At 35.3% G+C, this 24,787-nt stretch overlaps 1 protein-coding gene across 1 annotated transcript in view; it reads right to left on the bottom strand.

Moving 5' to 3' along the window:
* The window catches only part of LOC149564488 (Phosphatidylinositol 3- and 4-kinase family protein), a 123,059-nt gene that overhangs the window by 50,521 nt on the left and 47,751 nt on the right, over positions 1 to 24,787 (bottom strand). The window contains exons 10-13 of the mRNA XM_089818023.1: positions 20,828 to 20,986; positions 20,524 to 20,706; positions 8,777 to 9,319; positions 8,226 to 8,585 (exon numbers count right to left, since the gene is read on the bottom strand). Of these exons, the coding sequence (XP_089674149.1) occupies positions 8,226 to 8,585; positions 8,777 to 9,319; positions 20,524 to 20,706; positions 20,828 to 20,986 (1,245 nt within the window). The remainder of the gene's footprint in view (positions 1 to 8,225; positions 8,586 to 8,776; positions 9,320 to 20,523; positions 20,707 to 20,827; positions 20,987 to 24,787) is intronic.

Here is a 24,787-nt window from a genome sequence, read left to right as displayed (position 1 = left end):
CAAATGACTTCGCTAAACCTTACATCTTTTATGTGTTTAAGTGTGTCCATTCTCTGTGTTTTAGAATATGTCATCAATACACTATTTCATCAATGGCTTAGTTGATCCTTGTACTTCATTACAACATCATAACTTCAACCTTTCTCTAGGTGTTCTAGTTACATCTTATTGATTGCCACCTCCTTGTCAATCAACCAATTGATAGTATTTGGTTCACTAAAGCGATTGTCATTCCTGCAAGTAGCAAGTTTGACATCAATGACAAAACAATGATTGAAAACATTCTTTACCAGTTCCATTAGTCTTTATTCATGATCTCTTCAATCATTTCCAACAAATCTTCCGCATGAGATCCTCAATCAATTTGGAAGAATCGTCCATCGTTGTCAACACTTGGACAAGCTTGTCCTCTTTGACCAAAAGCATATCAATAAGTCAAGTGATAATGGTTTTTGACCATCTCTTTTGAACACAAGTGGGGTGTTCTCCATAGAATTTTATAATTTTTCATCATCTAGGGAAACAACATTTTTAGATATGTCCTCTAACTCAACATGTGGTAGATCATGTACCTTGCTAACATTGCGGTCCATTTGCTCCTCCTCAAAATTTGACATAATTTCCTGCCTAGTATCACCATGAAACTCATCCAAGTTAATTTTCATGTCACCAAATAAGACGCTGGTGTTTTCCATGTCTAAATAAGATGGGGAGTTGCCAACGTTGGTGGTTTGGACAACTCTTCTACATGGGCCATCAATATGCTTGTCAGAAAGACTAGTGTAAATAGCTCCATAAGGTATTTTTGTCTCCCACTTACCTATTAGTATACTTGTGCCATTATTAGTATTTTGCATACTATCATACGAAGGTTGCTCTTCTTTCTTAGTATTATTATCAAGTTGATTGATATCTTCCCTGTGCAAATTTCTATAACTGTCCTCTGCAAGCAGATTCCGAGCCAAATCATAGCATTTGTTTCTTATCATATTTGTCCTATTTTGCAGCTCTAGCTGAAGGTTCACATAATCAATGAAAGGAAATTCTTTTTGAAGCTTTGACGGAAATTTGTTATAATCATTGTGCAGTCTCCTTACTTTAGTTTTAATGTCGAGTTGGAAATCTTGTCCCACTTCCTCTGCCATGTAGCTTTTCATGTGCCTGAGACGAACCCAATCCTGATTCATATGTTCTACCTGTAAGCTTACTTTTGCAAACTGCATCTGTTTTGAATAAGGTAGCTGATTTCAAGACTAGTTGTTTCTCAGTTATTTCTATCATTAGGCTCAATACTTTCAAGCTTAAGTGGACCTTGAAGCTGAATACAGACTTTCAGAATGTTATATTACCACTGCAATTTTCCTCCTTAGATATGAAGAAAATACATGTGATTTCTTTCCAAGGTATTTTACCAAACAGTTGGCATGCACTAAACTGCTATAGATTAACTGTCCCACTATGGTTGTTTACTAAATCGGATACCATTGTAATGAGCTTTACTAAATCTGACCACTGAGTTCTGATTCTGGAACTGCGGTATTTTGACAAACGGTTATCATGCTAACAATAATATTCTCTACTAGAATGAAACAATAATGGAGTACTATGCTGATGGGAATTTCATCAAACACTTATCATGCAGTCTCAGTCCCTTCAGTAAGCATGCATTCAAAAAATATTAAACTTGTGCTGATCGAAACAATGTTATGAAGTGATAAAATCAATCAACAAATTTTAAGTTTCCACCAAAAAATAATCAGAGAATTTTAAACTCGGTATTCATTAACACAAAGTCTATGACAATTAAACGATACTTCTCAATCTGTACGTCAGAATGCAAAACCTATAATAGAGTTGGCACTAAACCAATAGGAAAATTCAAAACGGCAAAATGAAGATTAGACCTTCGTCCCAATATTGTCCCATCTACATGGAGAGTTGCTTTGTCCCTTTGTATGAAGATTTTATCTAGGCAAAGACCATCATTATTACTGTAACTTCCAACTACAACAACCCTTTGTGTCTTATGAGTTTCCCACTCCCATTCTTCTCCATGGAAATCAAAATCCGTATTCATTCAAGGAAATGTCGCTTTCTGAATTTGTGTTTGTTTACCGTTACTAATCCCAGTCCTGTCTTCTGCAAATTGGTATAACACTTTGTCAGAAAGCTACCCGTCAGTGTCTTCCCCACAGCCTCTTCTTATATTGGTTCAGTAGTTTATGCAGACATTACTTGTACTCCTAAAGGTGTATATCGTGCCATTGCTGAAGAACGTCCTTATGCTGCTACCTTTGGAGGTATCCTATTAGCCTACTTGGCAAACTCCTCCCGTGATCACCCTTGATCTCTTCCGAGTCTACCCGTTACCAGTGCTAGGCCTGTTGTTGTTGCGTAGGAGGTTACAAAGACTATTGGTAAATGAGGTAAATGCCAACTGTGACTTTCTCAACCCATGAAACTTGTGTCAGTCTCGGCCTCTATTTATTCTGGTTGTTTCAATACAGAGACCTCAACCTCTTGAATGCCCGTCCCTTTGTCACATACAGTGACCCCTACTTAGAAGTGAATACTATCAAGTTTGCCAGATGTCTGCATATATTCTACTGCAAGCTACATGACCCAACAGAATGGTAACATGGCTCTGATATACTGGAAGTCCATCCACCTTCCTGCACAATCCCACATCGACCTCTGCATAAGCTCCCAACTCCGCCAGTAAATATGACTTAACCCCCAACCTGCAACTGAGAATGGACTAGTTCCGAGATGAAGATACTGTCACAGGAGCCCAAAAACCAACCGGCTGTTCTAGTTACTACGTCCAACATTAACACAACTATTCCCTGCACTGTCATGTAACAAATAAAGGAGTGGATGTCTTTCCTCCTTACCGTCTGGTATGCTATCAGTCCCTGTCGACATACAAACTAATTGTCCTCCATTGCCAGAAATCTGTAAGTTCACTCTTCACTAACCCAATGTGTTCCCACAGTACTTCGAAAGTGCCAACCTGAATTCCAACCGAAGAAATTATCACAAGAAGACTGGAAATACATAACTCATGAAAACACAATGCCTATAACATACTTCCAATACTTCCTTGCTGAAAACAATGGAATTTCCTTTACTCACAACTAGAACCAAAGAGTATTTTGAATTCATAAAATCTTTGTGTTGCATGATTTCACAGGATGGCAGGATTCTTTGCTCTGATACCACTGTAATTGCTCTTTCTGGATATTCTACTAAAAACCCTTTATATAAACATGCAGATTTTTAAACAGAACAGAAAACCAATATTTGATATAAATTCCAGAACTTTAATAGATTTGTAACCAGCAGATTTGTATACAATAGAACTCAAAAAAGTTTGTTTGTTTCCTCCAATATTAGAAAGTGCATATATAAACCAAGAGTTAACAAAAATAACTGCCAAATACGTTACTGTATTATACAACAGCAATACAATAACATGCAACAATTCAAATAATCTAATCTTATAAACAAAAATAACAGTCAAATTGGCAAATGCAAATTAAACCTGTAAGAAGGCTAGGTTTGCATCCAACCTCCAAAACCTTCTTTAAGGGCTTGCATCATCAAAGAGATAACCAATCACTGTTTCCAACTCCCAAAATAATATTTGTTTTAAATATTATAATCTTCATACCTCCCCATGTGGAGTCTCTTGTACCTTTATCCCTTTTCCCAATGCGATGCATGCCTATTTAGGCAATGTGGGATAAAACACCTTTTTTGACCTTTAGTCACTTAAGTGAACATAATACCTTTTTAAAATAAAGTGGCAAGTTAAATGAACTTTTAAAGTCACTTAGTAAACCATATAATCATCAAGCATCAAAATAACTAACCAAATGAACTCAGATAAGCACGTGTAATAGCTTGTTGGAAAGCTCTCCACAAAACGCTTCCAAACCAACACTGAGATTCCAAGAATTTTGAGTCCTGTTTACTTACTAGAATAGGAAGGATCCGAACAACTTGCCAAAACTACTCTGATGGGTTTGAAACTAGAAATGTCTAGGCCAAATCTCGAACTAAACCCCATAAAGAACCTTTTCGCCCTCAAAACCTAGGCGAAGTTGGCTGACAAGCAGAAATATAATTTCCCAAAAAAAGGGACATTACATGGCTGTCCAATGCTAATGTCCCTCGTAGATAAAGACCATTGATAGAGATTAAAGACCCAACAAGAGGAATTTGAGGTTGGATTGGTGATCTCTCCTGAGAAGATCTTAGGGCGACGTGAATCAATGAAGATCTCACTTGAATTGTACAGACTAGTTGATGGGAGGAGAAATCGACTCGTGTTGTAATGTCTAGATCTTATGCATTGCTAGTGAGATCACAGTATATGTCGCGATGCTCAAATCGGATGAGAGGGAGTCAGAAATCCAACTGTTAGAAGCACATTGGGGGCTCGTCATTGCTTGGTGATGGACCTGATCGTTGATGCTACAATAGAGCATTGAAGCTGAAAATGTCTGAGCTTGGCGTGGCCTTTCCCGTGTGAATCAACTCCAAGGAAATGGACCCCACCATCCCAACCAGCTGAGTCGTCCTTGGGTTATCACTGTGATCAGACAATCTAGCAAACTCGAAATCCCCTAGCCTTCCCTTGAGCTCCGAGTCGAACAACACATTGCTCGATTTAACATCTTTGTGAACAACCTTCTTCTCACCTTGCTCGTGCAAATACAGCAGCCCCACGGCGACCCCCTTGAGAATATTATATCTATCAATCCACCGCAATACCACTTTGGGGTTTTCGAAAAATATGAAAGCACTTGGAATGTCCTAATCAGAAGGAAGATCTATAACTATGTAAAACTGACACAACATGCAGAGATCGAGCACCACAAAAATTGCCAAAATTGGTATGGCCACAAATTTTCTTAGATCTGAAAATAATTGAAAATAGTGTTTTTGAAAAAAATCCTCAAATCCGTACTGCGGCGAGATCAAGTGTAATCCTTCAAATTGGCAAATCGGGCCTCCAAGTCTGATTTGCAAAAAAAATTTGCCTCAAATTTGACTTTTGCCCAAGATAGGTGTATTGATAGTCAAAATTTATGGAAATGGCCACCCAGACGCAATGGTGAGGTCAAATCTTGCTCAAAACGCTCCCAATAACTGCAGATATCTAGATTTGAATCGTGGCCCTCCAAAAGGTGAAGCAAAAATAGTCTCCAATGGCTATGCAAAGAAATCTCATATGGCTCTGATACCATGTACGAATTTGTCTAAAGCAATAATTCAACGCCAAGATCAAGAATCTCAATAGATAGCACAAGAGAGACTAATGATGATCAAATGAGAATCTCAATAATGATCAAAATGATAATAGATATCAGATGAATACACACTAGAAGTGCCTATATATAAAGGCAACTAGAATGACTAGGAGTTAGCAAAGAGATAAACATCACAACTAAGCACATGTCCACCAAGAGTGGATTATCTTCCATTGAGCACAACAATTTGTGCAATGATGAGAGGATAAGTTTACATAGGTGTATCTCATAAGAGATGTTGTAGACACCATGTGCTCAAATAAGTTGCTAACTCCTATGTTGTCAACAAGACAACTCATATGTCTATGCATATTTCTAAGTAAACGTAAAGTGTAATAATAATTAATTATTTACACTAACAATGCCACACGTGTCCGTATATATATATATATATATATATATATATGGTACTCATACCAGAAATTGCAGGTTATATGTCTTCATTTATTACCAATGACTGTCTTCCTCATGCTATGATTCAACTGTTATGGCTCTTTAGGGAGACATGCCTGCGCATTATGTTATTATTCATTAATTAAACAGGCCTTTGCCATAACTAATGTTTGCTATATGCAACTGCTCCTTAACAAAGGTTATTCTTACTAGGATAGCTTTATTATTGGATAATTGACTTATTTCTTGACATTGCTAGATTCTATTATTCTTACCAGCGATTTCTGATTATTGTTAATTGATAAATTACCCTCAGATTTATTTAATTTTGAACCAGAATGAATGAAACACAAAGAACTGAAATGCAACACACAAATAAACAAGAAACTTAATAGATTTATCCTGGGAAAACCCTCCTCTTAAGCGTGAAAACCCCATCCCTCAAAATGATGATCCCTTTATTTAGATATCAGAACAAATACAATGACTTCTCACATATGATTGAAGAGATTAAGCAATCAATCAAATGCCTTATTGCTAAATGATGAGATGCACAAAAGACTTTATGATCTCAGAAATGTACACCGAGCCTTTGTATAATGGAGAAGTCGATCACACAAAGATTTAGCATTCAATAGACAACAATATGACACAGATACAACTTGAGCCCAACATAATCTCAAATGGAGCCAATAACAAAAGATAAATCCCATGTAGAATAATCAGCTTACAATCCTAGCAGATAACAAGGAGCATAGGAGAACAAAAGAGGCATAGTAGATCTCTATCACAGCTACTTATTTCAACACTCCCTCTTACCAAGAGAGAGATCATCAACATGTCACGTGACAAGTACACATAACTACAAACAAATAAAAGATGTGAATAACAAAATTTCATCATAGCATTGTAATTTCAGCATGACATTCACCATGGCTACTCAGAGAGGGTGAATGAACAGAAAACTAGGTCATGAAAACTCACACGTGACTTCCATCATGGCTACTCCCACAGGGTGGATCCACCATCGCTAATCCTAAAAGGTGGAACAAGGGCTTGAGAGACTTCATTTAGTGTAAGTGGATGAGAACACACGCCACAAATAAGGACTTCTCAGCCACCATCATATTCACACCACACAGGATCAGAACAGTCAATTGATGACATGTCAAACAAAATGACAAGTAGGCACCTAGAAGCCAGCTCATGACAAGTAGGCATGCAGACAGAACAAGCAGCTCAAGCTCGTTAAGCAGGTCAAGCACGTAAAGCACCTTAACCAGGTCAAGCCCATTAAGCAGGTAAAGCACGTCAAGCACCTTGGGGAGGTCAAGCTCGTTAAGCTGGTCAAGCACCTTAAGCAGGTCAAGCACCTCAAACTGGTGAAGCAGGTTAAGCAACTTTACCTGGTGAAAGACATAATTTAGTTCTCTGATGTTGGCACAATCATCCTTTCGACATCAATGACAAAAACATTTCAACACACTCTTTCTTCCTCCTTCCTCCTCCCCCACAAATCAAGTTATCTTTTCTCCCTTTTATACTGTATGTTTGAGGGAGAGACAACTTTCAGTTTATGCCTTTAGACCATTTGTTTAACTTAAGTATTAATTATCTTTAATTTAATTATTACTGTTTACCATTTAACCCTATTTCAACTAAGGAACATGACACTGGACGAAATGTTTATCTATTGGACAAACTAATCCATCACAACCAGCATCATTTAATTTCTAAAATCCATTTATCAACAAAGCATAGTGTGTAGAGTCCTTGGTTATGTGTCTTAATCTTACAATTTGAGACAAACTCATCATGCCCTAAGAATGCCCGTGTAGAATACAAGAATGTGTAGGACATAACAGGGAAAGCAGTTGGTAAAATACTTTGTCAAGGCCCTAAAATGTCATAAATTTCTAAGAATTGTGGTCAACAAAAAAAGTGTGTACATAAATGTAATGAAATTAGATTACAACAGGAACCCCTCAGTTATATATGCCAAGGTGGGACATATGATGACATAAACTTATGATGTGTATTGGTCTCTGACTTCATACAAAGTGATAATCCTCCTAAGTAAACAAGTGTGAATAGGACCTAATAGGGAACCAATTAGGTAGGATGTCTCATTCACACGAACATCCATGTCTCATCTACAATACTTGTATGCCTTGCATCATCTTAAAGACAATGTTGCACCAAAAATGGAAATGACATGCACAAAATAAACACATCAGATAGGAATGTTGAAAAGAACTTACATTTATACCCAAAAAAAGCACAAGTTGGTCAACGGAACTCAAAACTAAGACATAACACAGTAGGAAGTAGGAATACTAAAACAAAATCAACACACAAATACCAAAAGTAGGCACTGTACACAAAGTACATAAGCACTTTAATAGATATTATAAACACTAGACAACTACTAGTGATCAGAAAATATTTATGAAACATTCAGTAAAGTTGATGTTTTTTACCATCAGAATTGTACATTGAGGAAAATAATCTAACCTCAAAACGATCAAGGAAAAACCCAAGCCACAGTCTATGAGCAGCAATCCCTTCCACAGGATCCTTTGATGGGGGCAAATCAGGTTCACCTGCTGTCAGATGAGGTCGCAATTTAGCAGGGGGTCCTGAATTCTCAACTCCAGAGGCAAAAAGACCACGCTTTGTGTCTACTGTCCACAACCATGCGTCCACTAATTCTGCAAGAACAAGTGACCCTAGGTGGGGTGCAGCTGAAACTAACCACGTCCAAACAAAAATCCCTGTTTTCATGGCTTCACATGTTGAAATATATGCAGGGCACCAACAAAGCAGGCGTAATAGCTGTGAAAATCCCTCCAGCTTCACCTTTGCATCAACACCCTGAAAAATCAATAGCTGTCATTTTCGAAGCTGTTTGCTAGTGAGAAGAAATAAAAAGATCACTTAAACCAACACAGCTAGCATTTCTTTAGTTAAAAGATTCTTACTAACCCAAAAAGCACCAGTTTACATATCCACATAATAGAGTATTTTAATTATTGTTAACATACCACTCTAGATGAATGCCTTACCAAGTCAGACAGAAGAAGAGCGGTGGCCTGTGAGCATGTCTCATGAAATGATGCTTTATCTATTACACCACCTTTCTCAGCAACATTGACAAACTGCTGGAGGAGACGTACAAATTTTGTAACTAGCATCTCGTTGAATGCAGCATTATCAGGCTGTAATAATTCTCCATTATCGGTTGAGTTCTGAGAAGTACTCATTTTGTCAAAAGGATCAAAAAGTACAGGGAGTTTTCTAGCCTGAGGTTGAAAGCCACCAATACTAACATAAAGCCTTCTCATACCAGCAATTTCTCCTGCATAATTAGATTTCACATTTGCACTGACTATACCAGTGGACAGAATCTCCAAATTACGGGCTTCTGTTGCTTTCAAAGTGGAACCAGCTGCCGCTGCAGCAGCAGCTATGACTGCAGGGACAATAGATGTTGGAATACCATTCAAATGATCCTTTTTCCCTGGATCAAGCCTTATCTCTGATAGAAGAGAGACCACATCACTTGTATGAGGTGCCCTTTGCCATGTGTTCAGCTTGCAGAACTTCTCCTATTTTACATAGTCAACAAATCCCAACTCAGAAATTTACACTATAAAAAATAACATTGACAGAATAAAACTTGGATATTACCTATCATAACTGAAACAGTATTATCACAGTTGGACCAAAATATAAATAGTGCAATAAAGTTTACAAGAACATCTCAATAAAATCCTTTTAACATTGGCAATAGCCAAATATATTATTGCAAATCATTGATACTTTCCCATTTAAAAATTAAAGTTATAGGTGTCAAGCCTTTTGAGGATGCTTCAGATTTATGGTTTGAAAATAATAATATAAACATGAAATCAAATATGGCTGCTGCTTCCTTACACCAACTTAATAAAAATCTTTGGAATATATTTCTACATTTGTAGATTACCTCATTTTCTACGAGGACAATAAATACTAAATAATGTTTTCTAATATCTCTTCAATTCTACAGAATCAAACAAATACTAAGACTTTCGTCCTATTATGTATCTTCAACTATTTTGCAGATGATGCTCTACATTCCCAACATTTGATAAAGGAAACCCATTCAAGAAAATGTGAGTCATAGTGATTTCAAATTTCAAAACTAGTATTTTCTCCACTTTCAGCACATGATAAAGTTACTGAATATGCTTGATTAGCAAAAGAAACAATGTCTCTACAATTTATATGCTACATAATAGTTTCCTATTAGGTCTTTATTTTATATTTGTATGTAACTTCACAAATCTCTACTTTATACTTGAGAATTATAGTTTCATGCTTCGCACAATAGCCATGAAATGTTAAAGCACGCATATTTGTTGCATTAGGCACATTTGCATATGTTGCATTAATAAATTATGCATATGCTCAACAATATTCTCATACATATTATTATGCATAATTAGGCACATGTTTGCACATTCATGCTCTAGCTTAAATTCACTTATTTGAACAGAATAAATTGTAATGGTATCCCAATTCATTATTGTGCAACCAATACAGCATTCTAGGATTATTATAAAGGATATTATCTTTGTTCAATCTCTTTTGTGTGATAGGTGTTTTGCTTACAGATGATTCTTGGCTCCCATGGTTTTTTCATCAACTCCTACAAAAATCATATGCTTCAAGTCCAAAATTAACTCACAAATTTTGAGTATTGAAATAGAGTTTACATTGTGCATTTCACAGACTTTCTTAATTTTGGTATGGGGGGGCAACAATGGAGCAGCAGCAAAGATATATATACTGTAGTTAATATAATAATAGTTATAAAATCAATAATAGTATAAAAATTAATTTTAACATTCCTCATTTTTTGGAACTCTAAACTGTTCCAAAACTTCAAGTCTATTGTATACTTTTAAAACACGTCCCAACTCTCTCTTTCATCAGAGCTGTGAGAATGAGGTGCAGTATTTTGTATCATAGATACAGTACGCAGAAAGTTTGATTCATTTGGAATGGATAGTATATTTGGAAGTTCAATTTTTTGGAAAAGATTGAATTTGGTTTGAAATGTTTCAAAACAAAAATAAATAAATAAATAAACAATTATACAGCAATAAAATCCACAAAAAATAATAAATTAATTGAATAAACACCATTTTGTTGATGTCAGCACTAATACATTTCTTTTCTTTTTTCAAATGATTAACGTCATTAATTTTTTTTTTTTTGAAATATTTTATAATAGCATAAGTTTCTATGTTTATCAATTTCTCTACACTATGTATTTTATCAGTATACTTACATTGTGATGCTAAGATAGAAGTTATATTTTTCTACATAATTAGTTTGCTAGGTATTATTTTAACTTTTAACCCAAAATGAATTTTATAAAACTTATCTAAATAAGGCTTGGCTTCTTACAGTCAAGAATTGCTCAGGTAGCTCAAACAGGTGCCTAAATAAGAGATTGAAATAATAAGAATAATCAATAAATCAATCATCCTAAATAGTTATATGAAATTACTGCCTAGCAAACAATATCCAAATTGCTCAGAAAATTGTTTGCTTCACTCTATCCTAACTCAACAGTAAATCCTGAGCTGATTACCTCACAGCTTCTTCAGACTTCCACAGGCAGACTAATGCTTTTATTAATTTTCAGCCAAGAATTAACCACTCTGGGCACAGCTCTTCAAAGTCCACCAAAAGCATGGTAACTATGCCCCATAGCCACATAGTCCAATCATCTCATAAAATATTTGCATAGAAACAATTATCCATCTTTGAAGTTAACACCACAGATACAACTTATGATGCAGCAACTTCAATCAAACTCAGCAAGTTTGATATGGAAAACCAACTCTTATTTTGCAAGAAACTAATTTAAAAAGCAGCAAGTACCTAACAAGTGCTATTTGGAATGGATTCTTCCAACAACAAATGTGGCGTGCGTATGGGTGGTCAATGACACCCAAGACGGCAATTCAAAGGTATTATCCCCTAAATTAGGATAGCTCTCAGTTAATGACACCCAAGAAGGCGATTCAAAGGTATTATCCCCGAAATTAGGATAGCTCTTAGAGGTGGTTTTCGCCCCATGGTTTCGTATCCATTATTTTGTAATGCAACTAAGCAGTACTGCATATAGATGTGCCTGTAATTACTATCATGAGGAATATGCCTAAGCAATGGAGTAACATATCTGATCATACTGTGAACAATCAATTTAGCAACGTAACTCTTTTTCAGGGATTTTCACTAAAAGGGTTTTAGAAGATAAACTCTCTTGTTTATAATGTGAATACGCCATTATTTTCTTTCTATTGCACTTAAGATTATATCAACATTCCTACTCCTATATTAGTTTATCAATAATTTGCTCTTTGTTTGTATAAAAATAAGAATTTTGACAGTTCTACAGGAGTAAGTGTATATTAACTGTATGATAAACCTTTTCTTGTGTGGATCCTTACCTAGCTACATCAATTGCATTAAAAAAAATCTTTAATGGCTGGAACTTTGGAATATGGAAGCTTAAGGTGGAAAACTTCTTGGGAAGAAACATGCATCAGTTACTCTGTAAACAAAATTGCCCTCAATATTAAGTCAAAATATCACTATAAGATGAATTACAATGCCATGTGTCCAATCCGATTGCACCTTTTAAATTCTGTGTTGTCAATTGTATTCGCATCTTTGTATTAAATGAACTCCTTAATAAACAAATTCTGGTAAGATGAATAATAGAAACTTAGTGACTAACCATATGAATTCTTTTAATATTGTAGTGAGTCAATTAGCTTCATGATGTACAGAACCACCTTATCCAGGTAAAGGCTAACTGTAAGGCACAAATTGATCTTCAGCGACCACAAAGTAAGAAGATACATGATACAACTCAAGGATACAATTGTCAACACTCAACAAGCAAGTAAAAGAGACAATGGTAACTAGATAGACACAAAAACTTCAAGAAATAGTGAGGACCCCACAATATCCACAATGAATCATGGCCAACTCTTGTAATACTAATCAATACTCGCAAACATGTATAATTTGCAAATTATTAAACTCTCCCCAAGGTTTTGCATATTCAACAGGTTACGTGGTATTGTAAATAAAATGAGTGATCGAGATGTACAAGTAATATTTAAGGACGAAAATGCAACTGTATTGGCATGAGGAGCTTGCATTAGAACACTGTTTAAGCTTGGGGTTAAAAAATAATAATGGAATCCATACCTCTACCATTCCCAAGACAAGCAATGTAACATACAAAGCCAATACATTTCCTACACAGGAAACAAGATTTTCCCATCACAGAAGGGAACATATTAAATAGAAAGACCTTGGAGAATTGAACATTATAATATGGAGTATTAAATATCTGGTTGCTCCTTGGATTTTGGCATTTGTTAACATTGTGTTTAGGGTAAACAAAACTGATCACGGTTCCCCGCCACTAGTGCTACAGGAACATCCGAGATTTTCAACCTGATAGATAGTAGTATTATAAACTTCTGTGGTTCATCCCTTCCTTGAAGACTTTTCAAATAACTGTAATAACTGTTCCATGGGAAGCATGAAGTTACTGAATTAATTATGAGAATTATGGAAATAATGATGTTAAGAATCACATTTGTGATTATGAACATCATAGTAAATAACAAAGAAATCAAATAACATTTTTGACCTTCCAGCACTGTATGGCAACAATAAACCATCACAGAATGCATACTTAATTTGATAAAAATTCTTGGCCGTTCAAATCTTGAAATGCATATGAATAAGAGGAATGAATTCATTAGCTATCTTGCAAAAGAAATAAGATCCTACCTAAAAGATTGATAATCTTAATCTTCAGTTTAGAAGGAAAATCTAAGAAATATACCCAGGAATCAATTTATCTTAATACAGGAAACATTGTAGAGAAATTTGGTTACATTAACCTCCATATCTGTTCAACCGATATCATCAGTAAATTAATTAATTGTTTAGATTCTTTATGTGCATAAAGGTTAAGGAAAATATGTAAATCTAATAATACTATATTAGTTAAACAGTTATTATAATTTAATAATTTTAATCAGAAGTATATTAATATCTGAACCTGAATCTATAATTATCTAAAAGCAATAGATTATCATAATAGAAATTGTCGCAATGTTATTGGAATGAGGCCCACTTCCATTTGGTTTGCATCCACCACTTGTCCAACATTTCAATTCTGGTTCACCAAAGCTACATTGATATTAGCCTCAATCTTTGTTTTTCATCAATTTAAGCAATTTGGAGTTGAGGATTCTCGTCGCAGATTCATCATGTTTTGGCGAAGTTCTGAAGTATGTTAGGGGTTTTGCAAGGTAATGTAATAGGGGTGGAATTTCAATAGCTCTCAATATTATGAATCCTGAGAGGCAGTCAGATCCCGACCTCCTCTCAGGATTGCCTTTCCATTCATTTAACTTTGCAAACCCCCTTGGACTTCATTGATTCCATTTCATTTATTTTCTCTCGTTTTAGTCTGATTTTATTAGATTTTGTCATGAATCTGCAATTGCGAAATTGCAATATTCACCTTGAATCATCCTCAATTTGATTTGTAATTGTATTTTACCCCTTTTTGTCACTTTGAGCTTGCCTAATCTAGAAGCGGAAATTTGGGAGATGTAGTGATTTCCAATCCTGCCAGGTCAGAATCTGACCCTTTGTAGGGACTATTTCCTTTTCCACAAAGCCTCTTCTGTGTTAATTCAGTCCCTCGCAGTCCTCAATTCAAACTTCAAGATGACTTTCAAGGCCCAGTTTAAAGTCTAAATGATTCTTTGTTTTCAAATCATTTCAAGTATGTGATTCTGGAATTTAAAGATGAAAGCAAAGAGGCATTGAAGATCATTTTAAGCAGAGAATGTAAGAATAATGGGGGATTTCATGTTACAAATTAGGAAGGAAATGTAAACAATATATTCATTTCACGAATTTATCACAATTAGTTTCTTGTTTTGTGAGGAAATCAAGGAAGATGCTGGAGGACAAGGAAGAACAATGGCAACATCAAGGAGATGTGCATGAGGAGGTTCAGGTGAAAGGAGACTTTGCATTTCAAGATTTCAAGCAAGATGAAGACAAAGTGGAAGGGGAAGTACAATGACAAAGATCTCAAGGCTCGAAGGAGCAATCATGGCAATGACAAAGCAACATAGATGAAGAAAACGCTGTCATGATGAACAACATTGTATATCCAAATTTGTTGTAAACGTCAACCAAGGGTGATGATCGAATTGCAAATATGCACATCTCACGGAAAGAGGAAACCAAGGTGCGAGCCAAATACAAGTTCAAGTCGTGAAGCAAGGTCAAAGCCAAGACATCAAGTCAAGAACTGTAACAAGTTCAAAAATCATGCCAATGAGAAAATTTCCCAATGAAGAGGATTGAAAAGTGGAGTTGAAACAAACATTACAAAATAAACATGCTAAGGTGGCACCCACTTATCTCCAACCGATCAAAGGATTCCACTCGCGTGTAAAAGATCACTCAATCAAGTCTTTTCAAGTGTACATCCGAGTAGCATTTAATGCTTTACCACAACGAATTTTCTTATCAGTTCATCCTCAAGGGGATAAGTATTCAAACGCAATGTAATTTTCTTATTGGCCTACAAATTGGTGTCTTATTGTAATTGGACAACATTTAATGCTTGTAGCTAGTAGTTAAATTAGGGTTTTGCTAGCATACCCTTGATTGTTAATCTTGAGCCAATCCTAACCATCCATTGTACTTAGGGCCTCTATAAAAGGCTACCTCAAGCCATTTTTCATCTGTAGGGGGGAGGGGGAGGGGAATATTTGGAGAAATTGTTGCTAAAATGATGCCAAAGTAATTGCAGATTCATGGTCGAATGCATAGTGAATTACTTGTATTATTTTGAAGTGTTGGATGGTTTCCTATTTTCTCACTTAGAATAGGATTTTGTTTATATGTTGAGTAGAATTAGTCTAGTAGATGAATGGAAGATATTCTTGTTGGTGAATTATGGTGAAACTTATGTTCATACCTTACGTACTTGTTGATTGAAAGTAATAGTGTTAGCTTTGTTTGAACTTATTGCAAGCACTTAACTTCAATTACAAATGTCGATTTTCGATTGCACAATCATTGGATATTTGAATAAGTGTTGACAATATGAAAACCATCCACATATCCATAGACAATTGCACCCTTGTTTGACTAGTTGATTTGGCAAAGCAAGGACTGGTTTAGTTTCACCTCATCTTCAATGATCTCTTACATTGTTAGAGTTAACTTAGATTCTTAAACCCTTTATCTTTTTGCAATTTGTTTCATTAAAAGTATTTGAAGAACCATTATTCCCAAATCATTCACTTTGCAAAGTCGATAGATCATCTATTGAATGAAGAGTGTAAGTCCTTGTGTGGTTACAAATAAACCACAATATAAAATTGAGTTTTGATCGACAAGAAGTCGCAAGTTCGTAATAGGAAACTTGGAGTCGCCTCTATGATTATTTTGCACTCTTAGAATACGAGGTGTCTTTACTCAAGAGAGGATTAGATAGATGGCATTTTAAGCCTTAATTACTATTAATGGTCTAATTCAACGTGAAGTTATGGCTTGGAATTTAAACAAATTTATAAAAACAATTTGTAAAATGCTTACTTTATTTCAATCTTTTAAAAATCTACTGCATCCTCTAATGCATGAATGAGGTGCCAAATGTGCTCTTCAAATGATTTGTATCAATTAATGAGGACATTGTGATTGAACATTGGGAAGCGTGTCGAGATTTAGATTTTGGTTGGGAGATATGATGTACAATGTCACAAGGCAAATGATAGTTTTTTGGCAAGGGCATACAGAATATGTGTGAGAAGAAATTAATCGTAATAATGATTACCATCAATTCTCAACATAAGCTAGGTTTTAAGGAGAGCCCTACAGGTGGTATTAGCTTTATATAATTTAAATCTTGCACATTGAGTTGGTTAAGAACAATGGAGGTGGGCTTTACTCTAATAACGTAGAAACAAAAACTATAATTTTTGTGTCAAATTTCTAAAAAAGGGATGATAGGAGTCTTTATGATACACAACTCGACCTTCTTCCAAATTGTGGATATCTTCTTAGGGGACGAGTTTGTAAGGTGCGAACATGGCTATAGAATCAACACAAAGTGTCCATGATTTTAGCTTGGAGCCTAGAAGTGGAGACTAAAGCTGTTTGAAAGGGTGGCGCACGAATGCATTGGGGAAGAACAATTGGTTGGTCTCTAGCCATCCCAAGCAAAGGATTTAAAGTGGACAAGGTAACTAGAGGGCAATGCATGCAAATGAAGATAAATTCTAGTCATTCATTCTTTGGAGTGTGTGAGGAATTAAATGGAGGAGTGCAAGATAGAGGCACACATAGGTTGGGAATCATTTTTCTTGTACCTGCATGAATTGGAGAATTTTTTGCCTATGGAGGCAGAGTTGCACAAGAAGGAAAAGGGAAGACCAGTCTATGAGGCTTCTGATTTCATGCCCAATGGTCCAAGGAAACAACCTATGGAGAAGAAAATGAAAACGTAAATGTATAGGGAACCCCCAGTGTCTTTTGTGTTAAAAGATCAATTTTGTTGTTTTTTCTATAATAGGATTTGATGTCTTGAGGCGGCTAGTGGGAGCTTAGTGACTAAGCCATAGCATTGGCATTTTGTTTATAATGTTTATATGATATATACTTCTAAAGGCTTAAGAATGTCTCGGTATAAAGGTGTCTAGTTTACTTCCCTCAAGATTATTCGCAATATCTAGAGATCAGGTTTTCTAGTTCAATAGAAATATGAGATTTCTGAACTTTTAGTCTTATCATAAATGTGGATGTAATTGCTTTTACTATTAGCAAAAATCTCATATTTTCATCAACCATAAACAAGTATAAGGTGATCCCAAATCTTCTAGTAGGCAAAGTTAAAACTGAAGCAAAATAGCTTTTGCAAAGGATTAAAAACCTAAAAAATAATTCCCAAAATAACTAGAAAAGGCCTCAATTCTAAAGCAAATGAAATTGCATTTGCAAGTAATACAAAGAAAATATTATGGTACAAAGTTACTTTCTTTTTATCATGCACCAAAATAGTTCAGAGTGTTCAAAGATGCCCTAATGTTCCCAAGTCAATAGAGATATCAATATTTCCCCTTCACCATTCTAAGGGCATCACCTTGTTTAGGGGACGTCCTAAAATATTCTTTAGAAAAATAAGACAAACACCCCAAGGATATCTCAAAAAGTCATCATAACATCATCATATCAATAGGTAGTAAGTGTAAAAGCAAGTTATGGAGATAGGCACCCAAGATGAGGAAAGTCTAAAGGAAAGAACAAGGAAGGCCAATATGACAAACAATTATGTTCTAATGGAAGGATGCATTACAATGAGATTATATCAAAGAGATGCATCAAGAGGTGGGCATATATATGATACACCACAAATAGATATAAATGTACTCACATGTGTGCACATCTCCCCCAAACTAGGAGGACAAGTCACATGATACAACATAGCCTACCCAAGTACATAACTATCCGAGAAAGATTATCATATCATAATTTGAGATGCCCCACCTCCTTATGGCGTAGAATGTTGAAACCCTGCCAGTATTTGTTAGTAAAAATTAAAGAAGATTGTAAAGATTACATATAGAAACATTGATATAATGTTAAATCTACATATTTTATTAAGTTAAACTCTACCCAACTACCCCTTCCTAAACCTTCGGAGGAGTCCTTCCTCAAATTACCTAATCCTCTAGTGAGAACTACGTCTCGATTAGGTGATTATCATGGAAAAGAGCATCATCCTTAGGCCTCTTGGGATCTCTAGAAATCACTACTTGGTAGAGATCCCACCTCTAACCAAGTCTCTGACATATGCATATGTTTGACCACTACAATATATATTGCCTCAAAGAGATCTCCCACTAATCTCTCTTAGGGATTCTCATCCCGACATTCATTCTCGAATGCCCTCTAATCTTCTAAATTCTCTTAATGAGAGTTTTATATTCATTAGATGAATATCCTTAACCTTTCCTAAGGAGAGTTAGTATACTCTCACTCTTACTAATCATATATTCATAAGATACGTAGTTGTGTACCTCTGTGATCTGGGTATCTACTTGCTGAATACTTCACTATTTCTGTATCATAATAGATTGTATATCCTTTTATGCTGATCCTACTTCTAGCTTCAATGAATGTTGGCAGCCATGTATGTTGACAAGGCTTCTCCGATTTAGGTTGTTGGAACTTCCTTCACGTTACTCATCAATCACGGTGTGGTGTACAAATTCTCGTTTTACTTGGCTATTCATAGAGTTCTCTTCCTTGCTTTTCGTCTGATGAAATTATACAAATATCATGTAACCTTCAGCAGATGATATACGTTTCAAGTTCCTTCTAGCGCGGATATGACTATATCTCAACTTCGGGTTTGGTTGCATTTGAAGACCCTCGATTACTCACCTTCCTTCCTCCAAGAATAATAAGATTTCATGGGCTTGAGTCTTTTGTTCTGTGCTTGGTGTTGTCTGGTGTTGATGGCGTTCAGATTCTTCGCATGTACTTCAATGAATGCTTTCGATCAATCTCCCTCACAACACTTAATCGATTCCAATATTATATGTGTTCCACACCCTGTGGTATGTGTCGTTTGAGTATGTTAATTTGTAATTCGATGATATAGTAAGTTAATACTTACTTATAGCACTTACGATTTCCTTATTATAAATAAAGCAATTTCTTTTATTCATTATAATACATACATGTTTCTTTATTAGGATCTTAAAATAAAAACAAATAAATAAAAAATAAAATTATGCTTTTAATTGTGACTCATTAATAATATACATATCTCTTATGAAGATTTATTTTGTTGCGTTTATTACATAATTACATACTATACACTAAAGTGATAAACTAAATGTCATTTCCTAAGCACATTGTGCCATATATCTATGCATATTCAGCATTCAAAATTCTACACTAAAGTTATAAAATTGGGTGGGATTCTAGAAATCATACACACACAACCAATCTATTCTGTTATGCAAAGTTGTTGAAACAAGGGAGCTTACCAACAAGGAGTACTAAAATTGATATATGCTACACCTAATGCAGTCAAGGCTACTACTCTCTGAGATGGGGTGAAAGATCCAAGAGAAACTTTCAATCATGGAGCTTTGTTCTTCTAAGCGTGATTTTAAAAATCTCTAAAAATTGAGGCATTTTGAATTTTTTAGACTTCTTATTTGTATTTTGGAGCTCTTTGTAGCTGAATTGAGTTCATCATCTATGCTTCTCCAAAATATATATCAAAATTCTAAATTCTAATTCTAGGCTATAAATCAGGAGATTTAACCCCAAGAGATGGGGTCAACAAAAAATGTCACACCAGCAATTCATTTCACTTTCTGATCTATTGACCTTATCCATTACTATATTCTGGTTTCCAAGAGGGAGGCATCCCCATGAGAGATGAGCTTACAGTTCTCTGGGAGAATCCATCTAGTTTTTAGGTAACTTTTGAATTTTTTTTCAATGCTATCAAACCTGAGCTACTCTAATCAATGGTATCAATTCAAACCAGATTTTGGAGTTGGCTGCTCTTCTCAACAAGGAAACAAATGTCACCCAACCGGAAAATAAACTAGCAGTGAGATGAAAAGCTACAATCAACATTTCCAGACAGGAGGACCATAAAATATACGAAGGGCACCTGTAGAAGGCCCTGTGTTGTACATGGTGCATATGAAAGAGAGTTGATAATCCATTCTCGAACAACCCGTTGCAATAAAGAGCGTACTGTAAACACCCAACTAGGATCTGTAACGAGACCAGATGGCACTTGATTATTAACTGAGAAGAGCAATGAGTCTAAGCAAGATGTACTCCAGAGAACCTGCACAAAGATAATCTGTCAAAATTTCAAATCCACAACATCACACTTTTAAGTCAACTAATTTACATTTAAATGAACTGTTCAAAAATAAAAACATTTAAGAAAAAGAAATCAAACCTACCTGCGGAAATTTATTTTGCAATTGACCTATCAAAATGATAGAAATATCCCGGACACGTTCATCCCTATGAGAAATATTTTGTATAAGGAAGCATGCATGTGTTGCAAGTACAGCTTCCCTCTTGTCTGCCTCGTCTCCAGTTGCTGTTACTCTCTCATCCTACAGATAAAGAGAAATTTACTCATTCTGAAAATTTGGAAAAGCACTCAATTTGTTTAAACAGATAAAACAAATTATATTAACCAAACATAACCTCCAAACTCAAAAGACCAAGAAAAAGCTACCCAATTAATATTATACACAAATTGTTAATGAAATTGAGTTTTTAACTTAAAGAAATGATTGCATTATAAAACGATTTTCATCCCATCTATTAAGCAAGCATTTAAAAAATTTGGCCAATAAAAATATTTAAAACAAAAACAAGTAAAAATAATGGCAGTAATAAAAACATAGTGCAGAGCCACCAGCTAATTTCCTCTCAGAACAAAGCATACATGTGAAGGAAAGCTACTTACCCAATTAATATTATACACAAATTGTTAATGAAATTGAGTTTTTAACTTAAAGAAATGATTGCATTATAAAACGATTTTCATCCCATCTATTAAGCAAGCATTTAAAAAATTTGGCCAATAAAAATATTTAAAACAAAAACAAGTAAAAATAATGGCAGTAATAAAAACATAGTGCAGAGCCACCAGCTAATTTCCTCTCAGAACAAAGCATACATGTGAAGGAAAGCTACTTAAATTACATTATTAGCATTCACTAATATTTGGCTTAACAATCTCAATTCACAGGAGTTTCCTCAAACTGCATGCACACACTCATAAAAGCGCTTCCAGGTACACCAATATTAACATCTTCGAAAACAATAAGAATCTGACAAGTGCATGCCTCAGATCACAAAAACTATTCATAATTATTAAAATAACTGTTGCAAGATCAGAAGCATCATGGAAAGTAATATCATATGACTGAATTAGGCCTTACATTCAAGAAGCCTTCATCATAGAAAAAAACTAGAAAAAAACTCCAGATCTATTGATTGGAAACATGACTTATTTGCCCCATGAACACGTGGAGGAAATTTTTTGAAATAACTTATAACAAGAAGGTGAACAAGTTGGAAAACAATAATGAGTGATGATAGGTTAGTGTTTCCCCAAAAAGCACAGTTCAACAAAGTTTCTTGACAAAGGGATGTGGGGGACTCAAGTCAAGTTTCAGGAACAGTGGACCAAGGGACTAAATTTCGGATGGGGGGACAACAATGGAGCAGCGGCACAGATATATATACAGTACTTGATATAATAATAGTTATAAAATCAGTAATAGTATAAAAATTTACAAACAAAACTTTGGGAAAATAGTAAAATTTAGAAACTACTAAACTTAAATGTGAACATTAACATTTTAATACTGTACAATGAAAAAATGTTGAATTCGAAGATTAAATTACATTCAAGATTTCATAACAATGATAACAAATATTCAAAAAAACAAGATGGTGTCATGTGAGCCTCCAATCATTCCCAAACTCTTCTTCTTGCAGCTCCTCAACCTTGTTGCACTTCACTGCCATCCTTTCACCTTCCACTTAAAACTCTCACACGCACACTCACACCATCAGCTTCTTGTTGTTGACATGTTGCTGATTGGAAGTTTTCATATCAGATTTTTCACCATGCGATTCAAAAATCTAATAAGTTTTTAATTTCACATGTGATTACACTATTTGTTTGTTATACTTATACAAATCCTGTGTTAAATGGTAGTATCTTTTATTTCATCTTGTTTGTATCAATCCATTGCAATTTAATATATTGCATAATAAGGATTTTAACTTGCAAAGATGTTTCCTACATTCACTTCGTTCTCAACACTTCCATACATTATTCATGTTGCTATATGATAATATTCTTAAACATGTCCATTGTTTGCTTGAATGTCATTAGAAATTTTGTGGATGTTTCAAAGGGCACCTTTGATAAGTTTCCTACGAATGATGTTGAAATGAATAATGTGTACTAGAATATCCCTAAATAATGAGGAAAGTGGTAATGCTCCTATCAATTATCTCCCTGATGGAGATGAAGCATTAAAGAGTAATGATGGATCCTCCTCTCACAAGGTTGCTTTGGTGCACGAGGGTCATACTTTAGTCGATCCAAATACTAACACCTCTATCACCAGTAATCTCCTCATTCTCCAAGAGCCATCAAAATCTTTTGGGAAAGATGATTTTATGCATTTCCTATATGATATGTCACCTAGGATAATATTGATATAAAAGAGGCTTTAGATGATGATAACACTTATTCCTAGTCTAATAAGCACTCTCTCACCTCTCAAGAGGACATGAATAATGTCAATAAATGTATTCTCCTACAAATATTAATTCCCCTACATCTGTTCATCTTGTTGACTCTTAAAAGTACACTTACACAACAATCTTCAATGCAGTCTATAATGAAAGTCCTTCTACTTCAAATTCGTAAACAAATCATAAGCTTGGATTTGGCATGAATCCTAAACAAGACTATAGTGGACAAAGTCTTGGGAAAATAGAACAAGGAATCAAAGTCCCTAAAGAACCTTCAACCCGATACACTAGAAAAGGTGTAGTGTTTTATCTTCATTCTATACCTATGCTTGTACCAAAGCCTAATATTCCTCTCCCACAAGAGATAAAGCCTATCCATTGGGATATTCACTTGAACATTGATGAAAGAATGTTTTGGACTTCTCCTTTCATAAGATATACAAATGAATTCAAGCACAACAGTAGTAATGTATTTTGTCTCTTTTATTGTAGTTATACTTACTCTTTTGTTGATTAGGCATTTTGTAAGAAACCTACTCAATGAGGAACACCAACACAATTCAAAATAATATTTATAGAAATGACAATGTGTGTTATAACCTGACAGTGAAACTCCCACGTTTGGGTAGGCAGCATATACCATTGTTATTCTTTATGAGTAATTACAAGACATTTCATAAAATGCCAAACATATTCAAATGCCTAAACTAAACCTGTACAAGTTAAACATAACACCAAGATACAGTTAACTGAATAGAACCTGGTATTTGCCGTAAGGAGAGGAAATAGTTGATTGTGTGACTGAGACTGGTGAACTCTGCATTCAATCAGGTTACTCATTGTCGTTGAGTTGACGTTAATCACTGTTACTATTGCTGCCTCCACTCGCAATCCTCCTGTATGACCTTTGGTGTCCCAACCAAGTTCCTTCCCTGTGAGTGGCTCACAGCCCTAGCCTCTTCTCTCTTTCTGCAATGAAAAACACTACCCCCAATGTCACAGGTTTGCAACTTCTGCATTCAATACTCCTTCCATGTGAACAGACTTATACTCTACTGACAAACTTTACCATACGTGTACATGGCTTAGCTTAGGTTCTCCAAATATCGACTCTATACGAACAATGTTTGCACACTATTATTGTCAGCATTAAATCTCGAAGGAACAGTTGGGGCTACGTCCAACTCCTCACACTTGCTTTAAGGGGTTTTGCCCTTAAAAGAAACCAGTCACATTAAAGCAACCTGTTTATATCTTGATCAAAGTCATATTCTTTATGGTGTGAATCCCAATGTAGCTCCTTGCTTTTATAACCTCAATGTCAGGGGAAATGCAAACAATTAGGCAATGTAGGATAAAAGCCAATTTCGTCTTTTAGTCACTTAAGTTACTTTTGTCATAAAGTAACTTATAAATCGACTTTATTAAATAAAGTGACTTTAACTATAGGAGTTCCACACTTAAATATTTCCCCAACAAAACCAAATAGAATCCTGTGACTGGCTGGCATCCTCAAATTAAATGTCATTAGCCTATCCGGATGGAGAGATAGACCAACAAGGTGCCACAAGGCCTAGCGTGTAGAAGGGGACATTACAGTCCTCCGTTCCCGGGATTGCTTGCTTTAAAGC

Source organism: Cupressus sempervirens, chromosome 3, assembly GCF_028749045.1.
Source record: "Cupressus sempervirens isolate cs-2001-9-10 chromosome 3, ASM2874904v1, whole genome shotgun sequence".
NCBI lineage: Eukaryota > Viridiplantae > Streptophyta > Pinopsida > Cupressales > Cupressaceae > Cupressus > Cupressus sempervirens.
This window is presented reverse-complemented; position numbering and strand designations above follow the sequence as displayed.